Source organism: Grampus griseus (genome assembly GCF_964374135.1).
Source record: "Grampus griseus genome assembly, chromosome: 2".
NCBI lineage: Eukaryota > Metazoa > Chordata > Mammalia > Artiodactyla > Delphinidae > Grampus > Grampus griseus.
This window is the reverse complement of record NC_139018.1, coordinates 26,555,085-26,579,437: the sequence shown is the minus strand read 5'-3', so window position 1 is coordinate 26,579,437 and position 24,353 is coordinate 26,555,085. Positions and strand designations below refer to the sequence as shown.

The following is a 24,353-nucleotide window of genomic DNA, read 5'->3' as shown; positions in this document are numbered from 1 at the left end:
TGGGTTCATATTAGGAGCATGGGGCAGGGACCAGATCCCAGGCTGTGCAGACCATGATGAGGACTTTCAGCTTATTATAACCGCAGGGAATCTAATGAATCAGCAGAGGTACTTTTTTTTGGTGGGAAGGACAAAGGAGGGAGAAGCTTACTGTGTGCAGATCCTTTTAAACTGGTGATTTGCTCATTCAACTTACAGTTCCACCCTGATGGTCAATTGAGGGAAACTTGTTGACTAGACTGTCTTCCTCTTCTTGGTAATTATTAATGTTTTTGGAGTGCTTACTTTGTGTCGGGCTCTATATGAAATGCTTTGCATTCATTATTTCATTTAACCTCCACCCAGGAGATGAGTACGTTCTGTTGTTGTCTCATTTTACAGATGAGGAAGTTCAGCCGTCAGCGCTGGACACAGCTAGGCACATACGGAGCTTCACCCTTGGCTTCTCTCCCGCCTCCATTTCACCTGCTCCAAGTCCGCTCACAACTCACAACCTATCATCCACTATCATCAGTGCCTGCTTCAATCAGCAAGTGTGATGGCCTTTCCTGAGAACTATTCCTCCCCAATTTTCCTTTTGGTCCTCCTTTTCTTAAATGTCACCCTTCTCTGGCTTCTGTACACTGGTTCTCTTCCAATGCTCTCTGTCCTTTGAGCTGGCCACCTTGTTCTCCACAGGCTTCTTCTCTTGCACCCTTTTTCCTAGAATGGCCCTGCCCACAGATCCCACCATCACTAGCTTTCATTTACATTTTCTCTTAAGATTGAGACAAGCACTTCTAATTTCCTGTTCCAGCATAGTAAACAAATATTTGTTTTTTCAACTGACAATAGTTTCTGAGCACCTATAGCATGTGCAAAGAACTGTGCTAGGAATTGGTGAGAATACAATGGCTAGGACGGGGTCTCTGGGGCAATGGAGTGTAGGCTTCATTTTTGTTCACATAGCTATGTGTCCAGAGCTTAGTTAGTGTAGGGCCACACATGTTGTAGGTAGTCAGTAAATATTTGTTATATGAGTAGTTTAGCTGGGAAGGCAAACTTGCACATAAATGGCTCAGATTCAAGGCTGAATGAAGAAGATGATGTAATAAAGATACCAGCAAGTGCTGAGAGAGCCCAACAGAGTAGACAAGCAAGGGGAAGTCTTCATGGAGGTGACATTGGCATTGAGCCTTTATTTTTTAAATTAACTTATTTTTTTAACATCTTTATTGGAGTATAATTGCTTTACAACGGTGTGTTAGTTTCTGCTGTATAACACAGTGAATCAGCTATACATATACATATATCCCCATATCTCCTCCCAGCATTGAGCCTTTAAATCCCCTCAAGTCCCAGGGGTTTTCAAGAAAGAGCAAGTGGTCTGGTGTGCCAAGCATGATACAGGAAGTAGTGGAAGACGGATGACGTGAAATGGTGTTTCAGGAATCTCACTCTGGTGCCAGGGTAGAGAATGACTTTTGGGGGAGAGACTGGAAGTGGCAAGACCAGTAAGGAGGCTGCTGTACCATCCAGAAGAGTGGTTGCCTACCCAGATGTGGCCAGTGGCAGACAGAAAGCAAAGGAGGGAGGGTGGATGCAAGAATACCATCGAAATAGAATCCTCAAAGCTTGGCATTTAATTAGATGAAGAGGTATGAAGGAAAAAGCAGGGACTAATGGCTAATTCACCTGGGTAACTGCATGATGGTGCTGACATTTCCCAAACTGGGAATAGTGGAGGAGGGGCAAACATGACAGAGACTATGGGAGAAACTAAGATTTCTTTTGACATCTTAAATTAGAGATGCTGGTCAAGAAAATAAGTGGAAATATATAGCATAAATCTGAAAACAAAAGCTGGATTTCAAGAAATTTGGGAGCTTTCAGTGCTGATGGAGGCAACTGACGCCATGGGAGTGGATATGATTTGTGGGAGAGAACTTCACTTAAGCAGAAAAGAGGGCTGATGGCTGTGGACACCTCTTGAACATTTCCATCTTTTTGTCCTGTGGGAGTCGCAAATTCAGCACGTCCAAAGTGAACCTTTTTCTCTCGTCTTCTCTCGCTGTGCAAATGGCACCAACCACTCTGTTAGTCACTCTGGCTCAAAACCTCAGTCTTTGCCTTCTCCCTTAATTCTTTACACAATGTTTCACCTACAGAAAATTCTGAAAATCCACAAAAGCAACAGGTAGCAGAGACAGTCCCTTATAATGGAACTATTTTGGATGATAGGTAGTGTATCATTCGGGTCATATTCCTGTGCAAGTATAGATTTAGTTTCCTTTATGTATGAATAGAGTCATAAGCTACATTTTTAGACTAACCTTTTTATTAAGGTACAACCATCATACAGAAATGTACACAGAAATTGATGACTTTTCATGTCATTAAATATTCTTCCACAGTCAATTTCAAAAGGCTGCAAGGTATTCCATCCCATAGACGTAATTTGATAACTAACCCCTGTTGTAGGATGTCTGGCGTTTTTCTAGTCTTCTCACTCCTTCCTCCACGATGCTACAAAGATGAATTTACCTGTATTTAACATTTCTGTGCCCATTTCCAACTTTTTCTTTAGATAAAATTCGTAGAGGCAGAATTTCTGGGTCAAAAGGTATGTGCATATTTAAAAACAAACTTTTTATTTCAGAATAGTTTTAGGTTTCCAGAAAAATCCGAAAGTACTACAGATAGTCCCCACATACCCCATATTCAGTTTCTTCCGTTATTAACATCTCACATTAGTAGAGCACATTTGTCACAATTAATGAACCAGTGTACAGACATTATTATCAACATTAACTGAAGTACATAATTTATCCAGATTTCTTTAGTTTTTACCTAACGTCCTTTCTCTATTCCAGTATCTCATCAGGATACCATATTACATTTAGTTGTCATGTCTCCATAGGCTCCTCTTGGCTGTGACAGTTTCTCAGACTTTCCTTGTCTTTGAAAATCTTGACAGTTTTGAGGAATACTGGTCAGACATTTTGTAGAATGCCCCTCACTTGGGGGTTGTCCACTTTTTCCCTTTTGATTAGACTGGGGTTATGAGTTTTAGAAGGAAAGTACCAGAGAGATAAAATGCCATTCTCATCATAGCATATCTAGTCCACATACTGTCAACATGATTTATCACCGTTGATGTTAACCTTGATCACCCGGCTGAGGTAGTGCTAGTTTCTCCACTGGAAATGTTACTCCACTGTAGTTGTTTCTCCACTCTAAAAGTTACTCACTTCCCCCCACTTTCCATAGTGTACTCTTTGGAAAGAAGTCACTGCACAGTCCACATTTAGAATCAGGAGTTATGCCTCAGGGTGGAGTATCTATAAAAATTGTTTGGAATTCTGCACCAGAGACTTAGCTCTTCTTTCCCATTTATAAATTTATTTGTATCAGTAATTGACTTATACCAGTTTGACTATGGATATTACTTTTACACTTCAAGTTATAATCCAACACTACTTTGTTACTCAAGCATGTGTATCTTTAATAGTCTGAGCAACTCACTCGTGCTACCCCCCCAAAGGTTGTACAATTCGCATGGTTAAGAATGAGGACCCATTTCCCTAATTTCACACACCCTGTATAAAGTAGGTCAGCGATCAAGGGCAAGGCCGACGCCCCTCCCTAGCGCCCAATTTCCTGACGCCTCCAAGGCAGATGAGGCCTGCATGGGTAGGCCCTTCACCAAGATGGGCACCTCAGCCCCACGGGAACCCCCGCTCCAGTCAGCCCCTAAACACCGCCCCTCCTTACCCCCTTGCTTTTCTTCCGGGTTCTCGCGGCCCCGCCCCCAGGGGGCGGAAGTGGGAGCGGCCGCGAGCAGGAAGCGCTGGGCCGGGGCGGGCCCTCTCGCGCAGCCTGTCCCTCCCATTCCACCACCGCCCCACCCCACCGCCTCAGACCGGAAATGAGGTCACAGAGGGAAGCCCCGGCGGGGAGACTCGGCCCCAAAAGCCGCGGCCGTCGGAGGTGACTGCGGCAGCGGGTGAGGGGGACGGGGAGTGAGGGGGTCGGGGCCCAGGGGGCCCGCGCCAGCGGGGATCGGCGCTCCGGGCCGCGGCGGAGCGGCCACGGGCGCCATCGGGCCCCGGAGGCTGGCGGGAGGGGAGAGGGTGGCGGGGCCTTGTTTTTCAGGGCCCATCTCCCCGATCCGGGGGATGAGGGTCGGGCCATTTCCCGGGCGACAGTCACCTTCTCTCTTCTCTAGTGTCTGGCTCTTTTGAGCTGGCGACAGCGTGAGGGCTTGGTGTCCCGAGTCGTGGTCGTCCTAGTCCTCGGGGGCGGGCCCGGGCGTGGGGGAGTCCTTCGAAACATGCTTTTTCTCACGGATGTGGCCACGTTGCGACCCTTGAGCACTGAGGGAGTTTAGTCGCCAGGACTTGCATTTTGGCAGTTTCTGCCCTGGAAGGGCTGACCCCCTGCCCCTGGTCACCCAAATTGAGAAGTTGCCTCCTGCCTCCCCCAGCCCCTCCCCCAACCCGGTCCCCCCACCCCACCCGACCGTGCGCCTGCCTGCCTCTTTACTTCTGCTAGTTTCTCGTTCCTTCCGTTGCGTGCCTCGGACAGCCTTTGTCTCCCCGAGTGCTTGCCTGGCCCCGGGACCCTCTCGGACTGTGCCTCCAGGAAGGGTGGGAGTTCCAGGGTTCTTCTGTCACCTCCTGTTCGAATTGCAGCCTTTGAGCCTGGCATTCGACTGCACAGCCAACTGCAAGTTGTTTGGTAACTTCGTTTCACGTTAAAGTTTGTACAGTTCTGCTTGAGCTTTTAAAGCAGTAGTTCTTTATTAGGGAAATAGATTTAGATAAGTGCGTCCCCACTTATCTATTTTGGTTTTAGAGACAGTTGTTTCCCAAACCCCAGCCATGGTGTTTTAAACTACTTATTGCTTAAATGAGTGTGGCTTTTGACACTTCGAGTTTTGTTTGGTTGGTAGTTTGGGACTAGGTGTCCCCGTTGCTCCTCCTGCCTTTAAATTGCTTGGCATAAGGATTGCATGAAAATAGATTTTAGAAAGTCCTTTGCAAAATGTAAACTGTGTGAAGGGAACTGTGGTCTGAGAGTGGTGCCACGGAGTTTTAAGCTCTAATTATGGTCTTGAAATACGTTGGACTTAACAAGGGCTAGGGAAAAGGTGCTAATTTAAAATGGTTTTTTTTTTTTTTTTTTTTGCCGTACGCGGGCCTCTCACTGTTGTGGCCTCTCCCGCTGCGGAGCACAGGCTCCGGATGCGCAGGCTCAGCGGCCATGGCTCATGGGCCCAGCCGCTCGGCGGCATGTGGGATCCTCCCGGACCGGGGCACGAACCCACGTCCCCTGCATCGGCAGGCGGACTCTCAACCACTGCGCCACCAGGGAAGCCCTAAAACGTATTTAATTAGATGTACGAAGTATATTAAACGTTTCACTTTAAAAAGGCCTTTTGAAAATCGCTCCTCCTGCGCTCAGCCTCTGGAAGGTTTGCCTATGAAGTGATCCCTGAAGTATGATGGTTTGACAAGAATGAGTTGAAAAACAGGAAATTTTGGAAAGCTGTTAGCTAGAAATCTTAGAGACTCCTCTTATCCTTGTCATTTCAACCTCAGTTATAATGTGTTTTTGTGTGACTGTCTGGCACTAAAGCACAAAACTTGGATAACAATTTATTTTCTGAAGGATGGCAAGAAGACTTAAAAGTTGCTAATTATTCACAAATATATGACATACTCTTTAAGGGTCTTTACCTGGTAGCTTCTGGGTGGTAGTTGGGACCAGAATGGGTGCAAACTTGGTCTTTTTTTTCCATGCAGAGTACAAACCTGGGTCACTACAGATTCTTGGAACACTAAAACTGCAAGCAGCCTTCCGTAAAGTGTGTCACTAAGTTGTCTTTCTCTTCCTGCCACACACATTCTTATTAGTGACCCCAGACCATAGAACGGTCTTTTCATCCATGGTTTTGAAGTTGAGTGTTTTTCTGCTCCTGTTTGGACAGATGAGACATTCTCTAATCTTTTTAGCTCTGATCATCAGGTAATTTAGTTTAGCAATTTTAATTGGGGGAAAAGGGGAATGACTGATTTATTCCCCTGAGTTTGCTTGTTTTTACTAATAACCCAGTTGTCATCTGGTGAGTATTTTGAGTTTTTGTGCTTTAAGAACATGCTGACTTCAGGCATTTAACAAGGGCCACATACCTATTCTTAATGGCTTAAGGGAGTATGGATGGTAGGAATAGAGTCTAAGGGTAGCCAGGTGAAAGGTGACTTTATTTTCTGTAGACGGGGTGGACTCTGCAGTGCCATGATCTGTTTGAAAAATTATTCAAAAACAACAGATCCTATTCAGTCTTTCTTCTTCTTTTTTCTCTTTTTTGAACCTCCTTTTGGCAGATGTGGCCTCATGGATGAGCTGGTACATGACTTAGCCTCAGCCTTGGAGCAGACATCTGAGCAGAATAAGCTTGGTGAGCTGTGGGAGGAGATGGCGCTGAGCCCTCGGCAGCAGAGGCGGCAGCTTCGCAAACGGAGAGGCCGGAAGCGCCGTTCAGACTTCACTCACCTGGCAGAGCATACCTGCTGCTACAGTGAGGCCTCTGAGTCAAGTCTGGATGAGGCCATCAAGGACTGTCGAGAAATGGCCCCAGTCACCAATTTTAGTGACTCTGATGACACTATGGTAGCCAAACGGCACCCAGCTCTTAATGCCATTGTTAAGAGTAAGCAACATTCTTGGCATGAATCTGACTCCTTTACTGAAAATGCACCTTGTCGACCGCTGAGGCGCCGACGGAAGGTGAAGCGCGTAACATCAGAGGTGGCTGCCAGCCTACAGCAGAAGCTCAAGGTGTCAGATTGGAGCTATGAGAGAGGCTGCAGGTTCAAGTCTGCTAAGAAGCAGCGTCTGTCCCGCTGGAAGGAGAATACTCCCTGGACCTCATCAGGTCACGGGTTGTGCGAAGCAGCAGAAAATAGGACTTTCCTAAGCAAAACGGGAAGGAAAGAAAGGATGGAGTGTGAAGCAGATGAACAAAAACAGGGCTCTGATGAGAATATGTCAGAATGGTGAGATCTCCCTTACTAAGTCATAGATTTTCCTGGTTAACTTTACCTAAAGCACAAATCCACAGTCTTGATGAGTTCAACTTTCTTTCAAACCAGCCTTTGTAATACTGACTTTGTAGCTCTGCTTTAACCAGTCAGGTTGTGTGTAGCTGTGATCCAGTTTCCCGACATCAAGAAGGCTATATTTTATAGAAACACATTTGTTTCTAAAAATCATCTAAAACGTGTACCTCTTATTTTAAAAAACATTTTGCTGCTCTTTGTGCCACGTAGTTCATACACAGATACTGTTCTTTAGAACCAGGGCCTCAGTAGAGGCTGGTGTGTATATGTATGTACGAGAAAGAAAACGCGGGTGCCAGGCATATGGAGTTTGTAAATGTTCTTGGTAAGCTACCTTTACCCATTAAGAATCATGGCTTTAGATGTTTCTGGACTATAATTCTGTTCTCTGCTACTTACAGTTTGACTGTATTGAGTTTAACATTCAAGTTGTCTGAACACATGGTAGGCTTTGAAAATAACAGGGCTAAATCCCATCAGTCTTACACCAAATGTCATCGAGCCAGAAAAATCTGTCTTGAATGAGTGCATGTTTAAAACGTCAGTATAGTTTTTGGTGACTTTTAATTTTTTACATCTCAAATAGATAGTCCTAGGGACACTGATACTCCCCAGCTTGATACTTTAATATTATTATTAATATTAATGTGTGATATCTGTTTCTCAGTGTGGATGCTGTTGGTGTTTTGGATGGGGCAGTTCTTTGTGGTGAGGGATGTCCCATGCCTTGTAGGATAGTTGCCATCCCTACATTGTTCCCATCACCCTTCACAGTATCAAAACAAATGCCTCCATGGGTGCTCCCTAAGTGGGTTGAGTAGTGCCAATTGAGAACCAGTGTATTCTATTATTGTTAATATTAGTTAGCATTTATTAAGCACTAACTGTGTGCCAGGCACTGTACTATTGTGTAGAACATATATTCTTTAATGTTCATAACTCCCCTGTCTGGTAGGTACCATTATTTGTATTTTATAGAAGAGGAAATAGAGGTTATGAGTGTGGAGATAATTTGCCCAAGGTCACCTAGTAGCAAAACTGGGAATCAAACCTGATTCCAAAGCTCATAGTTAACCACTATGTTTTGCTATGCTTTGAGCTTGCCTTTGCCATGGCACGTTTTCTGTCTCATCTGAACTTTTACAACTGCAAAACAGATGACCTTTCTTAGGACTTGGCTTCTTCTGACGTTTGTCTGAAAAACAAAGGCATAAATCTTACAGACTTGGAGGTGAGGTTTTGTCGGTAACAGGAAAAGCTGTTCAGGTTTGTATGCCTGTACTTATCATGGGTGGTTTTAGTCAAGTTTTTAAAATTTTTCTTAACTAACTTTATATTTGCCAGGCTGTACAACTAGGTAGGCTTATAATTTGGCTTTCCTGATTTTCCTCTAATGTATATTCTAAGGCCTATTTACCCAATTTATATGTATAATTTTGGATTATAAAGCTTTTTTCCTTATCATGCTATTTTTAATCAAACAAGAAATGCCTAGTTAACTTGTATCCTTCACACTGTTGAAACCCTCAATTGAGGTGTTCAAGTTTGTTTCAATGTCAAGCTTACATACCAAATAGTAATCATCGTACTGTTAAGAATGTTTTGGGATGATATTTTTGGATGTATGTATTCCCCAGAATTTCTTGCTAAGCTATGACTTAATTGTGTGTGTGAGTGACTGTTAACTCTGTCTTCTCTAAGATCACAGCCCAAGTGTGGTTCCAAATGCAGAGCCTGTAACCTTGCAGTGAGGCACTTCAGTCTTTCTAGGTCCTTCTTACCCCAGATACATCTGTTGCACATTATAGTCAGGTTGTGATAATATACATCTAGAGCTTGGAGAAATTGACGTAGGCAGCAATTTACTCTTTCAAAAATCTGCTTGGATGTGCCAGTTTGTTTGCATACAGATCAAAGTGTAGAACTTTATATCAGAGGTATTGAGGGTTGTCAGAGTATATGATCCAACTTGTGAAATTATTAAGATGAAGTTGATCATTAAGCTTTACTTAGCCTAGTCAATAGATAGAGTTCTTTTAAAAAGCATATGTTGGGCTTCCCTGGTGGCGCAGTGGTTGAGAGTCCGCCTGCCGATGCAGGGGACATGGGTTTGTGCCCTGGTCCGGGAAGATCCCACATGCCACGGAGCGGCTGGGCCCGTGAGCCATGGCCGCTGAGCCTGCGCGTCCAGAGCCTGTGCTCCGCAACGCGAGTGGCCACAACAGTGAGAGGCCCGCGTACCGGGGAAAAAGAAAAAAAAAAAAAGCATATGTTAGGTGTTTTAGGTTTGAAAATCTGTGTCTCAATCAGAGAGCTTTATTTCTACTTTCCTTAAATTTATTCTGCTAACTAAACATAGAGTAATTTTAAGCTTAACCGATAATTCTTTTCGCTTTTCTGTTTCTGTTCTTCCTTCCATTCTATACCAATCAATCCCTCAGGCGTTCTGAGGAACTGAAAGTGGTTATGATGTAATAGTTTTTTAAAGCCTTCAAAAAGCTCAGTTATTATTTTAATATTTTTCTTTGCATGTGTGTTCCATTCTAAAATGGATCAACTCTTTTGTAAGATTACTTTCTACTGATCTTTATTCAAATTGTCTATATAGCAGCTATTAATTAGGTGAGTTATAGCCTAATTTTGCTTTATTCTTCACTAATACATCATTCATTTGTTCCCCTTGAATATAATTTAGCTTCTTTTCTTTCATAAGTGAATTGGTTTGGTGATGGCCTGAAGTCACAGTCAGGAGCCTTCCTAAGGTGATGTATTAGAAGCCAATCTCACAGGAAAGAAAATATTCCCTTCTGTTGGAAGCCGAGTGACAGAGATAGAGTGCTAAACCTTCCCCCTCCTTCTCTAGCCCAAGCTGACCTTCTGCGCCCCTTGGTGCCTCTTGTTTTCTTATTTTTATAGAAAATCAATATCCTTTCTGACACAAACAATAGCTCAGAAGCAAGAATAAATGGTAGAAAGCTGAGATCTCTGTCCATCACCTCTCACTTTAACTCCCCCAAACTCTTTAATTATGAGGGTGCTTTGCTCCAGGTGTTTGCAACAGTAAAATTGCTAAATGAGGACCATTTTAACCAAAGATTGGGTGATCAATAACACTTTATAGCAGTAGCTTGTTGGATCAATAGCGTTCATTATTTCATGGTTAAGGTAAGTAGCCTCCTTTGCAAGTGGAGGTCATTAATCAGGGGTTACTGGAGCTGTGGAAAAGACTCTGTGTGGTAGGTTGAGGATGTTCTGTTTTCTATTCTGTAAATAGGGATGCTGACCAAGAGGATATTTACCATTGTTGATTGTACCATTGCATTTGAGAGTATTGAGTAGCTAGCATAGAGTGCTTCTGTAGATTTATTCAAAGCTCTGCTACTATATCCTTAGGAACAACTGAGGAAAAAAAAACAACTTGGGAGATAGATTTGATACTATTGTATTTGAAGATCTGTCTCTTGAAAGAAATGTTAGGATTATTCTGTGACTCCAGAGGAAGGAACTAGGACTCATAGGTAAAAAGTACAGCGTGTGAAGTGTTGCCTCAGTATAAAATATAACATTCTAAAAATTAGGACTCTATAAAAATGAACTGAGTTGTTTTACCAGGTGATGAGTTCTTTGTCACTGGAGGGATTCAAGCCTGGGCTTGGTGACCACTTACTGAGTTGTAGAGTTGGAGAGTTTGAACTGAATGACTTCTAAGGTCCCTTGCAACACTGAGATTATGTAATTCTTTTCAGTCACAACCTCCTTCCCATCATTGTAATTTCATATTTTAAAAAGCATCTGATAAGCAGCCTCAACTGCCCCTAAAATATTTATGAAGACATAAAACATTGCAAACTCACATCACCAGAGATCAGGACTTACAGCTGGCTTACTGCCAAGATTTTCTCAAAGTCCGAGGCTGATAGAACTGCGCTAGAGAGTGCAGTTGGAAGCCCACAGCAGTGCTGAACCTGCCCTGAAGGTTGGTAGTGAGGCCCTGCGTTCTTTCTCTATAGTCTGCCCTTGGTTCAGAAAGGCAGGGTCCGGTTCAGTCAGAAAATTGGGCAGCTACAGTTTGAGCCAGAGTGTTGTTCCACCCTTTACTTGCAATCAGTTATCTTTCAGTTTCTCTTGGGAGGCTGTAACTCCCAGAATATACTTGGATAGGGAATCGTAGTGTTTTCTGTGTGTGTATTTGTTTTGAGGGATAGGAGGCAGTCATAGCATATTGAGTTCTGGGAAATACAGTCTCCAAGAGTAGTTTACTGTTGGCATGGACAGAGAAGGAAAAAACACTCTTAGTAGTAGTGCATCCTGGAAACTGGCGTGTTTTATATAACTTCATTTATTGTAGACTCCTGGAATGGGCCCAGAATCAGGCAGTGAGGGTCAGAAGAGGATCCTTTCTCAGTCCCACATAGCTACATGAGACAAAAGCCTACCAGTGACACTGGGGATTAGGCTAGGGGCTCTGCACATCCTCTTGGCCAGTTGTAGATGTGACAAGAGCTTGTTACCTGTATCCAAGGAAGTAGAGGATGGAACCAGGGGTAATTTACATACCCTTTCTGTTGGCAAATACCAAATTTTAGGTAAACCGGTTCTCAGCAAGAGGCTTTTGGACAAGTTATGCAGAATGAGGGAAAGGGAACATCATCTTGAATGTTCAGTGGAAGAACACATCTTTGAAAATGACTGCCAGTGGAAACCAGAAGAACATTTTAGAAAATCTTCATTAGGATGCAAGGAGATATAATCACTTTGAAACAGGAGTAGTAAGTCATAAGGACAGAAAGATAGCTATTTGAAGCCCAGTAGTATGGGAGGAAAAAGTGTAGGGAAATTTGAAATGTAATTGTAATGTTAAAATGAAGGACAATTCTTTCTGCAGAAAATTGAGTTGATGATGTGGAAGACTTTGGAAGCCCTCCCAAAATGCACAGAGAGGAGATAAAAATGAGAGAGAAGGTGATCGATCTGGAGCACAGGGATAGAGGCCCAGTCTGCAAGTATGTAAACACTCCCAAGGAAGAAACCGAAGCATAGGGATAGAAGAGTGATTTTAAAAATGTAACTGAAGGGAAAACATGTTCCTATGTTGAAAAACTTAAGTATACAGATTAAAAGGGAAAACTAATGAAAAGAGACCTCTACCTAGACATATCCTGGCAATATTTTTGCATTGTGCATTGGTGGTGGGAGGGGAGCAGTTATAAAGAAAAATCTTTAAAGGGATGAAAATAAGGTTGATGTTGATCCCTACAGTACTAAATGTGAGGGGCTATCGACTTGCCTGTAGAATTTTGATGGCAAAAGTCTCCCACCTTCCCACCGTGAATTTATATATAGCTAAGATAGATTTCATATGGAAAGGCACTAGAAAGACATTTTCAGATATCAAGTCTCAAAATATATGCTCTTTAAAAATTTACTCTGAAAAGATATTTCATCTAACTGAGGATGAAACTGTTAGTTCTAAGAAAAGGTGAGTCTTAAAAGGATGGGTGGACTTCTCTAAGGCACAGCCCGCGGCTCAGTAGCAGAGTCCTGACAAAAATCATTATCTCTGCAAAGTATACCTGATTGCAGTGGCCACGCTAATGAACCTGTGAAACTAGAGAGGTTGCTGCCTTCTTTTGTGGTGCCATCTGAATGAAGCTGAAAAACAAACTCCTTCGTTATGCATTCTCATAACTTACTGTGAGAGTAATTTTGCGGTTGGTGTGAGATATTTCTCTGAAAAACCTGTCCCTCAGTCCTGTTTACTTTCAGAATCAGAAGTCTGATTACATATAGTTACAAGTGTACCACCTCAGTCCAGAAAAAAGAAGGAAAAAGAATTGAATAGAAATGTTTTGGGTGATAGGTCTAGGAGTGACCTTTCCGTTTTTTGTAAATTCTAAGACAATTAAAAATTTTTGTTAAGTGTATTACTATTTAATAAAAAAATTAAAATGAAAACCCCTTAGTTTTTAGCATGATAAAGTAAGACATTAACTCTATCCTGCTTGTTTCTTTTAAAATTAGATGTAAAAGACACCTCATATTTAATAATCTTAAATGGATGAGAAACCCAGGTGGTAAAGTTAGTGATACCAACTTTTGAATATAGATGGTAAACTAATTCTATACCTCCTTACTGAAATTGTGACAAGTATAAACTACTTTGATTCAGCTCTAAGTTTACAGTCTTATGTGGTTAGGAATATGAAAGAATTATCAAGCTCTCGGGTCAGAGGACAAGCTGTGTTTTCCCCTTCTCAGCTGTGGGAATTCAGAGATTTAACTTATAGAAGTTAGAAACTTCTTGTTAGGGCTAGAAAGGAGGGAATTATTTTCAAAAAAGCATTCATAAAGATGCTGTATTATCTGTTGCTGAAGAAAAAGTTGCCCTAAAACTTAGTAGCTTTATAAAACATTTATAGCCTTACAGTTCCTGAAGTCAGGAATCTGGGAACAGTTTAGCTATGTGATTCTGGTCCAGAGTCTCTCATACTTTTGCAATCAAACTGTTGGTCGGGGCTGCAGTTGTCTCAAGGCTTTGGTGGGGCTGAGGAGTCCACTTCCAAGCTCACTCACAGGGCTGTTGGCAGATCTCATTTTCTTATTGGCTGCAGGATCAAGAGAGTCTCAGTTCCTTTCCACGTGGGCCCCTCTACAGGGCTGTTAGCATTCTTAAGATATGGTAGTTAGCTTCCCCTAGAGCAAACTGTCTGAGAGAGGGAGAGAGCGAGCTCTCACTCAAGTACCCAAGGTAGAACCCTAATGTTTTATAACCTAGTCTCAGAAGTGACATACCGTTAGTTACATCTGCCTGTGCTACTGGTTACACAGCCCAGCCAGGGTGTGAAATACCAGGAGGCTGGGATCACTGGGAGTCATCTGGGAGTCTGGTTACCACAGGTGACCACTGGTCTTCTGAAAATTTTTCCTAACTTAGTGTGGAGCTAAATTCAGGAATAGTATTCTCAAACTAATTATTTCCTCAGAACATACTGAGAGAGTGTTTTTACTGTGATTTCAAAGGAAGGACATTCAGGAACTATAAAGGCAAGCAAGGTATAGATCCCTGAGAATGTATTTTCAGTAAGTATACTGAAGATGAATGTTTACTTTTTAAATTTAAGATATGGCATTAAGGGAGAGAGCTTCTTTCTGAAGTGAGTTTGTAATCCACTTTCTTGATGTTCAGCACATATGATGCATTTTTAGCTGATGAGCTCCTGAAGGCTGGCCCTATCCAGCAGAAGTACACAGGCTCCTCTCCTCCTCTGAAGTGGTTTCCCTTAACCATGATGTCCCACCCCCTTCATCCCTCCACTTTGTTCATCACTCTAGATGAGGGTTCTCACCTTTTGGGCCAGATAATTCTCTGCTGTGAGGCCTATCCTGTGCATTGTAAGATGTTTAGCAGCAACCCTGTCCTCGACTCGCAAGATGCCAATAGAATACCAGTTTCCTCTTCCCCCCTCCAAGTCCTGACAAACAAAAACTTTTCCAGATATTGCCAAATGACCCCGAGGGCTGGGGTGGGGCAGGAAGGTAGGAGGAGGGGGACAAAATTGCCTCCAGTTGAGAACCACTGCTCTAGATGTTTCTGGTATTGAGATTGGGTTTTTACCTCATTGACTCTGCTTTTACCAACAAGTATGAGTTTCAAGTTAGAGAACTCAGTAAGACCAAAACATTGATCTCTTCTATAGAATAAAAATACTGTGATTTTAAAATGGAGAGTTTTGGGCTTCCCTGGTGGCACAGTGGTTGAGAGTCCGCCTGCCGATGAAGGGGACACGGGTTCGTGCCCCGGTCCGGGAAGATCCCACATGCCGCGGAGCGGCTGGGCCCGTGAGCCATGGCCGCTGAGCCTGCGTGTCTGGAGCCTGTGCTCCGCAACGGGAGAGGCCAACAGTGAGAGGCCCGCGTACTGAAAAAAAAAAAAAAAAAAGAGTTTTTGCTAATTTGAAAACAGTACCTTTAATTGCTCTGAAAAGGGCAGACAGTTCGTTTTCAGAACTTGTAAATAAGAGCAGTTCAGATGAAAGCATTTAAAACTTTATATCAGTTTACAATGTTTAGCTAACTCTTTGCCCTGGAATTAATTATTTAAATGGACAAGAGGTATCAATCGTGTTTTATTAGGTTTGATTCCTAAGATAATCTACCCCTCTGAAAATGAATGTGATACCCAGTCATCTGGTCTACCCAGAGTGCCCTGAATTACAAAGATGCTCAGGTGAGGTTAGATGGATGCATGTGTGACTAACCAAAAACAAAGCAAAATGTTAATTGCAATATCTAGGTGATGGAGTGTGAGTGGTAACTTTCAACTTTTCTGTATGCTTGAAAGTCTTCATAATAAAATGTTGGGAGGGGCTTCCCTGGTGGCGCAGTGGTTGAGAGTCCGCCTGCCGATGCAGGGGACAGGGGTTCGTGCCTCGGTCCGGGAGGATCCCACATGCCGCGGAGCAGCTGGGCCCGTGAGCCATGGCCGCTGAGCCTGCGCGTCCGGAGCCTGTGCTCCGCAAAGGGAGAGGCCACAACAGTGAGAGGCCCACGTACAGCAAAAAAAAAAAAATGTTGGGAGAGGAAAGCCGCTGGAACTGCTGGTTAGGTTGACTTTCTTCTTTACATTTACGTTATTTCAGTTGGATGTGGTTCAGTTGCTTCTAACAATGTTATAATAATTAGATAATACAATTAATTGGTAGTCCAAAATCTAGGCTTTAATTTTGTTTGTCTTATTTTAAATGATGGCTATGCTGCTGAATTGTGGAAACATTTTTAAATTGAAAACCATATAGAGAAGTGCGATGTTATTACTATTTTTACTCACATATGAATATTTTTGAGAAGTTTTCTGGCTTCTAAAATGGGGTGACTTTCTCAGTATTATAAGGTTAAATTCTAGGCTTGCCCCACCCCTTATTTGGAGAATTTTCTTCGTTGGAAAGCATTCTTCTTTCTATGTTTTCACACTCTTCTCCCATAGTCTAAGTTTTTTTATAAAATGCATGCAGTTAAATTGTGGTTGACATGCTTCTTTGTTAGTTTTAGTGCTGGTTATAGCAGGGACTGGAATATAGTAAAACTTAATAAATGCTTACTAAGTGAATGAGTGAAAATATAGGGGAAATAGTAGGGGAAATCCTTCCTCCTCCTTCTCCTGTTAGATACATTTCTACTCAAAAATATTTTAGAAATATTCTATGAAGACTTCTTTTTTTTTTTTTTTTTTTTTTTTTTTTTGCGGTACGCGGGCCTCTCACTGTTGTGGCCTCTCCCGTTGCGGAACACAGGCTCCGGATGCGCAGGCTCAGCCGCCATGGCTCACGGGCCCAGCCGCTCCGTGGCATGTGGGATCTTCCCAGACCGGGGCACGAACCCCTGTCCCCTGCATCGGCAGGCGGACTCTCAACCACTGCGCCACCAGGGAAGCCCTATGAAGACTTTTATATGCAAACTATTTATAGATTAGAATCATGTGAGAACAGGGAGTATAGAACAGTTCCCAAGGCAAAGACAGGAGGCATTGATGCCTCTAGGAGTTGCTGTCATTTTACGAAAAGACAGGATTTCATTACCTACTATCTTTGTGGGCTTTGTCTTGTTACTTTTTCTGAAGATTAATAAAGGTTGAGTTTCTGTATTCCTGACTAAGTTTCAGAGGACCATAGTGGAATGGACAGTAAGGATAGGATCACATTTCTTTTTCCTTATAAAAATGAGTAACAGAGCTTTTTTTCCTTGCCTAATAAAAATGCTCATAGCAAAAAAGTTATAAACAAATTTGACGGTTTTGGCATAGGAAAAATGTGTAGTAGCCTGACATCTTTTAACTTTTTGACCTTGTGATCTACAAGGGTACTAAAAGAAAATATTTTTTATTGAAAGATAGCTTATTTTTAACAGAGTATTAAACATTATGTTTAATTAGCTATATTAACATTTTATAGTTGACTAAATCACTATTAAAATCCTATGACTCTGATTTTTTTAAAAAAATCATAATCTCTGAGTCAGAAGTGAATGAAAGCTACAGGACTGGATAGTTTTGGCCTGTAAATTGTAAGGGGAAATATTTACTTCTGCTTCATAGCTAGCACTACATATTTGCATGCTGTATCATGGTGTTTATGTGCAAATATGCCATGAAGTTCCCATTTTTTTCCTCAGAAAATTATGCTAACAGTTTCTTACATATAATTAGATTTCCACAATGCAAGTTCTTCTGAGGGAACAAGATGCTATCAGATGAAATAGTCATTTCCAGATATTGATGGAATGATGACACTTTTATGTAATAAGTGTTCTTTAAGGCATAAATTATTTTCTCAGTGAAGAAAATATGTATCTCCCTTGAACACAGTCTTAAAAACCTGGTGATATTTCTGTGACATCATTGCCATTACTCTAATTAACTTTATAGAAAACTTACAAGTTTAGTCCAATCTCTTTAAAGAACAGTGAGTCTCTTTAAATACTGTTGACAGAAATAGAAAATGTACAGGGACAGGAAGGTTTTAGGTTACCAATACCTTTCTTGATCCAGCAGGTTTCTTTGCGCTTACCCCCTTTATTTAGAGTAAATATGAGGAGAGAATGGAATCCATGCAAAAAAGGATCAGAGAAGCACTGTATCTTGTAGTGCTTACAGGTGGCTGGAAATGAAGGAGGAGAAGAATCCATAGACTTTGTAATAAAGCAATGGTTTTAATTTCTTACTTGGAAATATTCAAATAGAGGAAATATTCAAATAAATATTCAATAGACATTGCAGAGTAGACCTTGTAATACACTTAGAGCAGAGATCAGCAAATTTCCTCTGTAAAAAGCCAGATAGTAAATATTTTGGAGCTTTGTGGGTGAGTCGTTCTCTGTTGCAACTCCTCAACTCTGCAATTGTAGTGTGAAAGAAGCCAGAATCGACAGGTCAATGAATGAGCCTGGCTGTGTTCCAGTAAATCTTTATTTATGGTCACTGAAATTTGAATTTCGTGTCATATCCATATGTCACAAAGTATTCCTCTTTTGATCACCACCACCCCCACCCCCTGTGATTTAAAACTATAAAAGCTATTCTTAGCTCACAGGCTATACAAAAATGGTTGACGGGCGGCTGTTTGCTGACTCCTACATCTCAGTTACTGATATGCTAACCAAGAAAGCATGTAACAGTGGTGGAGTAGAATGTCTGTCTTATGGCCTGATGTGCTTTTTAAGCCCTCCTTAATATCAAGAGGAACTAAAAAATATAAAATATGCTTTACCTTCGAGGCAAGATGAGAGAAATAAAGTAGTTGATATGAGAGAATGTGTATTAAGACTCAGTGGAGTTGGAGTTAGACCACTCTATTCTTAGGAATTTGCTAAAAACATAAAAACAACACCATAAAGTTCAGCAGGCACAGTTCCTTGGATTCAGAAGTAGGAAGAATACAGTACCCAGTGAGGATGTCTTCCGGATTTAACTGCAGAGCTCTTTGAAGATTCTAAATCCATCAGAATCCAGCAGTATAATTTTGTGAGACATTTCTTATATGGACATCTGAGAATGTTCCCACTTATAAGTATAGAGGAAAATAAAATGAAAGAACCTTTAAAGAAACCAGGTATGTTTTATTGGCTCTTGCTGAGACAAATTTCTTGGATCTGTTACCCAGAGACAAGCTTAAGTGAGGAAACATTGCTACTTAATTTAACCGGCATTTTTAGGATTTCGTATTGGCAAGATATTTGGAAATGTTGCAAAATACAAAATATTTTCAGATATTTGATCCAGAAATGTAGACTGGGATTTTGCCAAGCCTGTTCTATGCAGCATGGCGAGAATGCTTCTTCCGTCTTCTAGAGCACGTGAACAAAATTGACTAGCTTAGAAGGAAACATCCCAATCAAGGAAATCGCTAATATTGTAAAGAACAGAGAAATTTTTCTTGAACCAGATAAATCAAATTTGATGATTAGGTGGGAGAAATGCAGCATCAGAAGAGGCAGAATCAATTGTTGGAAGTAGCTCAAAATGAAGCTGACTTGGACAGAATTCTATGGGGCAAAAGTTTTATTTCCGTTTATTTTTTTCCATGCATATAAACAAGATGGGTTGATGGATGGATAGATGGAGAGACGTGTGATAAAGGAAATAGAGCACTGTGCTAATTGCAGAATTTACGTGGGGGGTATATGATGGTTTACTCTACAATTTTTTAAAAAGTATTTATTTATTTATTTGACTGTGCCGCATCTTAGTTGTGGCACGTGGGATCTTTGTTGCCGAGTGTGCGATCTTTAGTTGTGGCGTGTGGAATCTAGTTCCCTGACCAGGGATCGAACCCGGGCCCCCCGCATTGGGAACACAGAGGCTTAACTACTGGATCACCAGGGAAGTCCCTAAAAGTTTTATTTCAGTGAGTTCAAATGGAGTTTGTTTTTTAATTTTAAACCTCCTTTTTTGAAGATGAATTTTGCTGTATCCATTTGCTATCAAGAGAGACATTAATTTTAGAAAATACAACTTTTGTCATACTGATTTTCTTTTTTTTTTTCCTGTTCATGGATTTTTGTTTGCTGCTTTATAAATGGGAAAACTTGAAAGATGCTGGATGCCTTAAAGTTGCATGGCTTCATTTGAAACCAATAGTAGACAATATTTTAAAATAAAATTGGTTGGTAAATTTGTGTTGTTTGATATACCAAAGCAGGTTGAGATTACTTCTGTGAGCCTTAATAAATAACTTTCTAATGCTAAACTAACAAAGTGACTTGAGATCTTTTAAAAGTACTTTAGGGGCTTCCCTGGTGGCGCAGTGGTTGAGAGTCCGCCTGCCGATGCAGGGGACACGGGTTCGTGCCCCAGTCCGGGAAGATCCCACATGCCGCGGAGCCTGCCCACCTGGAGCCTGTGCTCCGGCAACAGGAGAGGCCACAACAGTGAGAGGCTCGCGTACCGCAAAAAAAAAAAAAAAAAAAGAAAAAATGCCTTAAAATATAAGCAAAAGTTTTACAGTTCTCCTCTTCTTACATTTCTTTCATTTGGGGGGAAAATAAACTTACCTCTGTGATTTAACTATGAAATTTACATTTCTGATTGGCTAATGAGCTAGAGTGAAATTAGGGAAACTTGGAATCTTTCAATTTGAAAACCAGAAGACATAATGGACAGTGCTTTGTTTTTGACTGGAGCTGATGCATTCTCTTGTGTTTTACTCTTTTTTCAGTGAAACCAGCAGTGTGTGTAGCAGCAGTGACACAGGGCTCTTTACCAACGATGAAGGACGGCAAGGTAATCTTGATTCCAGCTTTGGGACATTGGTTCAGTGTTTCTGGGAAGATTCTAGTGGTTCTAGGAGTGCCTCACAGAGAATATGATGTTTGTCTATGAAAGTGGTTTTCAAACTTTAGGGCATAAAAGCCACATGGGGGAACTGTTAAAACTGCAAGTTCCTGAGCTCCTGGAAATCAAACTGGTCTAGAGTTGGCCCCTGGAATCTGCATTTTCCACAAGCACCTGTGGTGATTTTTGTGCAGGTAGTTCAGACTTTGAGAATCATTGATCCAGGGGGGTTATAGTGTCAAAGATGGAACTTTGGGAAGTTGCTTTTTATTAAAACCAAAAAATAACCTTATGTATTACTGGATGTTAAGACATTCTTATTTTCACATATGGAGGATTTATTTTTTTAACCTTATTTATAAGTGGCCATAGTGTTCTAGGTGAATATATTATAGAAATTCTTTCTGAAGTTTAGTAGAGAGCACTGTGAATAAGGCTGGTGTATGTTAATTATCAGTTTTTTATTTTTACTATTTAAACAGTAATTTGATCCTGTCCTCTACACTTGCTTAGTGCCACAGTAAGTGTGTACTAATAAGAATTTCTTAAAGCTTCTTTGGACTGTGGTTTTCTTAATCTAAATAAGGGGTTTGTAGATCTTCTGAAATCCAGTGATTTTTCTCCAAGGGTTAAGTGATTGAAGGACAGAGACATGGCTACATGTCTAGGTTGATCCAGATAGGCTCCTTAGTAACTGAAGGGATCCTGGGACAGTGAGACTTAGGTTCCAAGTCCTAATTTTGGAGAGAGGCGGTGGGGAGGTGTCTCACCCATGCCTCAGAGTTGTGGGCATAGATGGAGTTCTTGAGCTTCCTACTATAATGGAGGCTGTTGTGAGTACATTTCTGTTCCTTTCTGATTCCGAGGGAGCTAGATGTCATTAGAAGCTGTGTGTATATACTCCCCGGTGGGCTCTAGCTAGGGTCTTGATTCTCTTATCTCGTACCAGGAAAGTCTGGTTGTCTTTCCATGGATGAACTGGAGCATACTTTCAGAATTACTTTTTCTTTGCTTTTACTACAGTATCCTAATGCATCTCTTAAAGTTTATGATGTGTATACAGGGGTGTAAGAAAGTGTGGACCTATTACAACCAATTAAGTTTTGGACCTTTGGAAAGCCTTCCACTGATAAGGAATCCTTGGTATATTATGGAAGGTTGTAGAATGTTTTATAGCCTCAGCTTTCCTCTTTGTCTCTGCCTCAACTTCACACATTTTGGTGATATTTAGATACTTAGAGTTCTCAGCACAAAGCTATGTTACTTCCTGCTTCTATGTCTTTGTTTATGTTGGTCTCTGTGCCTGAAATCTCATCTTCACCTTTCCTTGAATGGCTGGTCATCCTCCAAGACAGTTCTCATTTTGCTCCTCTGGGGCATATTTATGGACTACATCTGTGAGTTTTCTTGCTCTCAATTTCTTGTTGGGTTTGGCCAATAGGAGGCAACAGCAGAACTATGGAGGGAGGAAGGTGAAAGAGATTGGGTGTATTAGTCAAGTTTTTATTATGCTAATACTGCTTAACAACCCCCAGATTTCAGTGGTTTACTACATTTATTTCTTGCTATGGGGCTGGGGGTTGGCTGTGGGTCAGCTGATCTTGCCTGGGCTCAGCCTGTCTCCGGGCTTCAAGTTAGGTTTGTATCTACTCATTGTTTTCTTATTCTGGGACCTAGGCTAAAGGAGCAATGGCTCTGTGTGGCATGGACTTCTTATGGCAGAGGACATAAATGCCAAGTGACCAAACCAGACCATGCATGAATATTGAAAGCTTTTGCTTGAATCACATCTGCTAGTGCTTTACTACCTAAAGCAAATCAGATGACTGAGCTCCATGTCTGTGTCCGTGGAATGAGGAAGTGTGCTCTGCCTCAAGGGGAAGGCTCTGTGGAATCCCAGGGCAAAGGAAAAGGGTGTGGATGTATCATTCTATTATAGTGAGGTAATAAAGAGTTGGAAACAGTAATGCAGTGTTGGATTAGAGCTGTCCCTGACTCCCTTTCTGTTGGACTGCTGGTTGGTAGGGGTTGTGTTCTCCTGCTGAAGGCTACCTCTCCTCTTTGGGCCCTTCTCCTATAACCACAGTTCTCTCTCTGTGCTCTGGTAACCATTCTATCCCCTTGCTTCTTCAGATCTAGGAATGGTAAAGACTCCCGGCTCTGCTGGCTCCGAATGCTTCAACATCCCTTTGGCTTCTCTTAGTACTGTCTATACCTTTGTAAATAATCACTAAAGTCTCAAATACCCCATTCAAATGTACATGTTTCCTAAAGGGATTCTGACTGATACACTTAGTGTAGGCGTCATCTCCTAGAACCCTCGACTCTTCTTTCCCTGTACTTACTGCTTTCTTATCACTTACCATATTACACTGTTGTTTATAGATGCATGTCTTTTCCATTGAAGCTTTTCAAAGGCAGGAGTTTTTTTAAATTTTCTACCACAATAAGTAACATATTGCCTGGCATATAGTAAGCTCTTAACAAATAATTATTGGGGAACCCAGATAAGGGGAAAATTCTCCTTTTTCTCCCTCAAACAGAAGTGTACATAGAACCTCAAATTATAAAACAACTAAACTTATTTTGGTTAAAGCAAGATCCTAGAGGAGCAGGAGGTCTGGAGCCTGATCCACTCAGCCTCTTCCTTATTCTCTGGCAGCACTCTTTTGAGGAGCTCCTGCATTAGGCATCCTAGTGAACCCAGGTTGAAGACTACTGGTCTAGATGAGATCTCACGAGGTTCCTTCCAGTTCAGTGAGTCCCTTTCTGTATTCTCAAAAATCTTGAGTGAATGCTTGAGAACCAAAAAAAAGAAAATTCCTGTATAGTCTGACATTTGTCATCAGAAAATATGATCTAGCTAAATAATACTATTTTAATAAATGGCCTGAGAAATGCTTATGAATAGGAAGGAATTAATATATTGACTTGCAGTGAAACTAATCATGGTTAATTCTGATGTCTGTCTTTAATTCATCCTTGTACCTGGTTTGGTGAGATGCTTTTAGAGTAGTGGTTCTCAAAGTATGGTCTCCAGACCAGTTTAGCATCACTAGGGAACTTGCTAGAAATGAACATTTTTGGTCCTGTGTAGGCCAGAATCAGAAACTTTGTGGGTAGGGCCCAACAGTCTGTGTTCTAGCAACCCTTCCCAGTCCTTTTGACGCACACTAAAGGTTGAGAACCACTGTTTTAGAAAAACAGCCTGTTGATGTGTGTTTTTATAAGGGAACACTTGGAGCAACTTCTTTAGTGGCTTCTTTCCCCTTTTAGAGATCTCTGCAGTGATTTAAGACTTATCATTTTCCTGGGTGTTAGTGGTCCATGAAACTGATACTTCATGAGATTAGCATGGCCTGAGCAGCTTCCTTGAGATCCAGTACCCATTAGAAAATGAATGCAATATGAACTCTTTAGATGTTCTAGTAATGATTTCCTTCATCCTTGCTGTTTTGAAAGGGGTGTGGGGTAGCAGACATAAAGTTACCCATCTTACTCTTTGTGGGCAGGAATAAGCTCTTTGGGAAATTGAGATGCTATCATTGTAGCCAGTAGAAAGAAGTTTGAACCAAGAGTCTGGGCTATATGGGTCTAGTCTTGACTTTGTCAATAATCAAAAGTATGGCCTTGGGCAAATAGTATAACTTCTTGACAAGCCTTGGGGGCTTATATTGTCTTTGTGGTTAGTTTTTTCCTGGTAGCTTGGATTGCTACTGTCAAGATGATTTTGTGTCCCATTAATGAGACATCAAGGAAGAAACAAGGTATGGATACACATTCTTCATTCGCCTATTATGAGAAATACAAATATCGCAAGAAATTCTTCAGGAATAGCTAGTTTTGAATTGAGAAACATTTGTGGGCTTTGAACCTCCAAGTTCATTTTTACCACTTAGAATGGTACATGGGAGGCAGTTTATTTT

The 24,353-nt window shown here is 41.5% G+C and overlaps 1 protein-coding gene across 3 annotated transcripts in view; it reads left to right on the top strand.

The window, feature by feature from the left end:
* Positions 1-3,914: 3,914 nt before the first annotated feature.
* GPATCH2L (G-patch domain containing 2 like) overlaps positions 3,915-24,353 on the top strand; it is a 64,342-nt gene continuing 43,903 nt past the window's right edge. For 2 of the 3 annotated variants that reach the window (XM_082649238.1, XM_082649240.1), the window contains exons 1-3: positions 3,915-3,985; positions 6,369-7,040; positions 20,312-20,376. In XM_082649238.1, coding sequence (XP_082505364.1) covers positions 6,379-7,040; positions 20,312-20,376 — 727 coding nt within the window. In that variant the 5' untranslated portion in view covers positions 3,915-3,985; positions 6,369-6,378. The remainder of the gene's footprint in view (positions 3,986-6,368; positions 7,041-20,311; positions 20,377-24,353) is intronic. The other variant, XM_082649239.1, reaches the window with a different exon arrangement.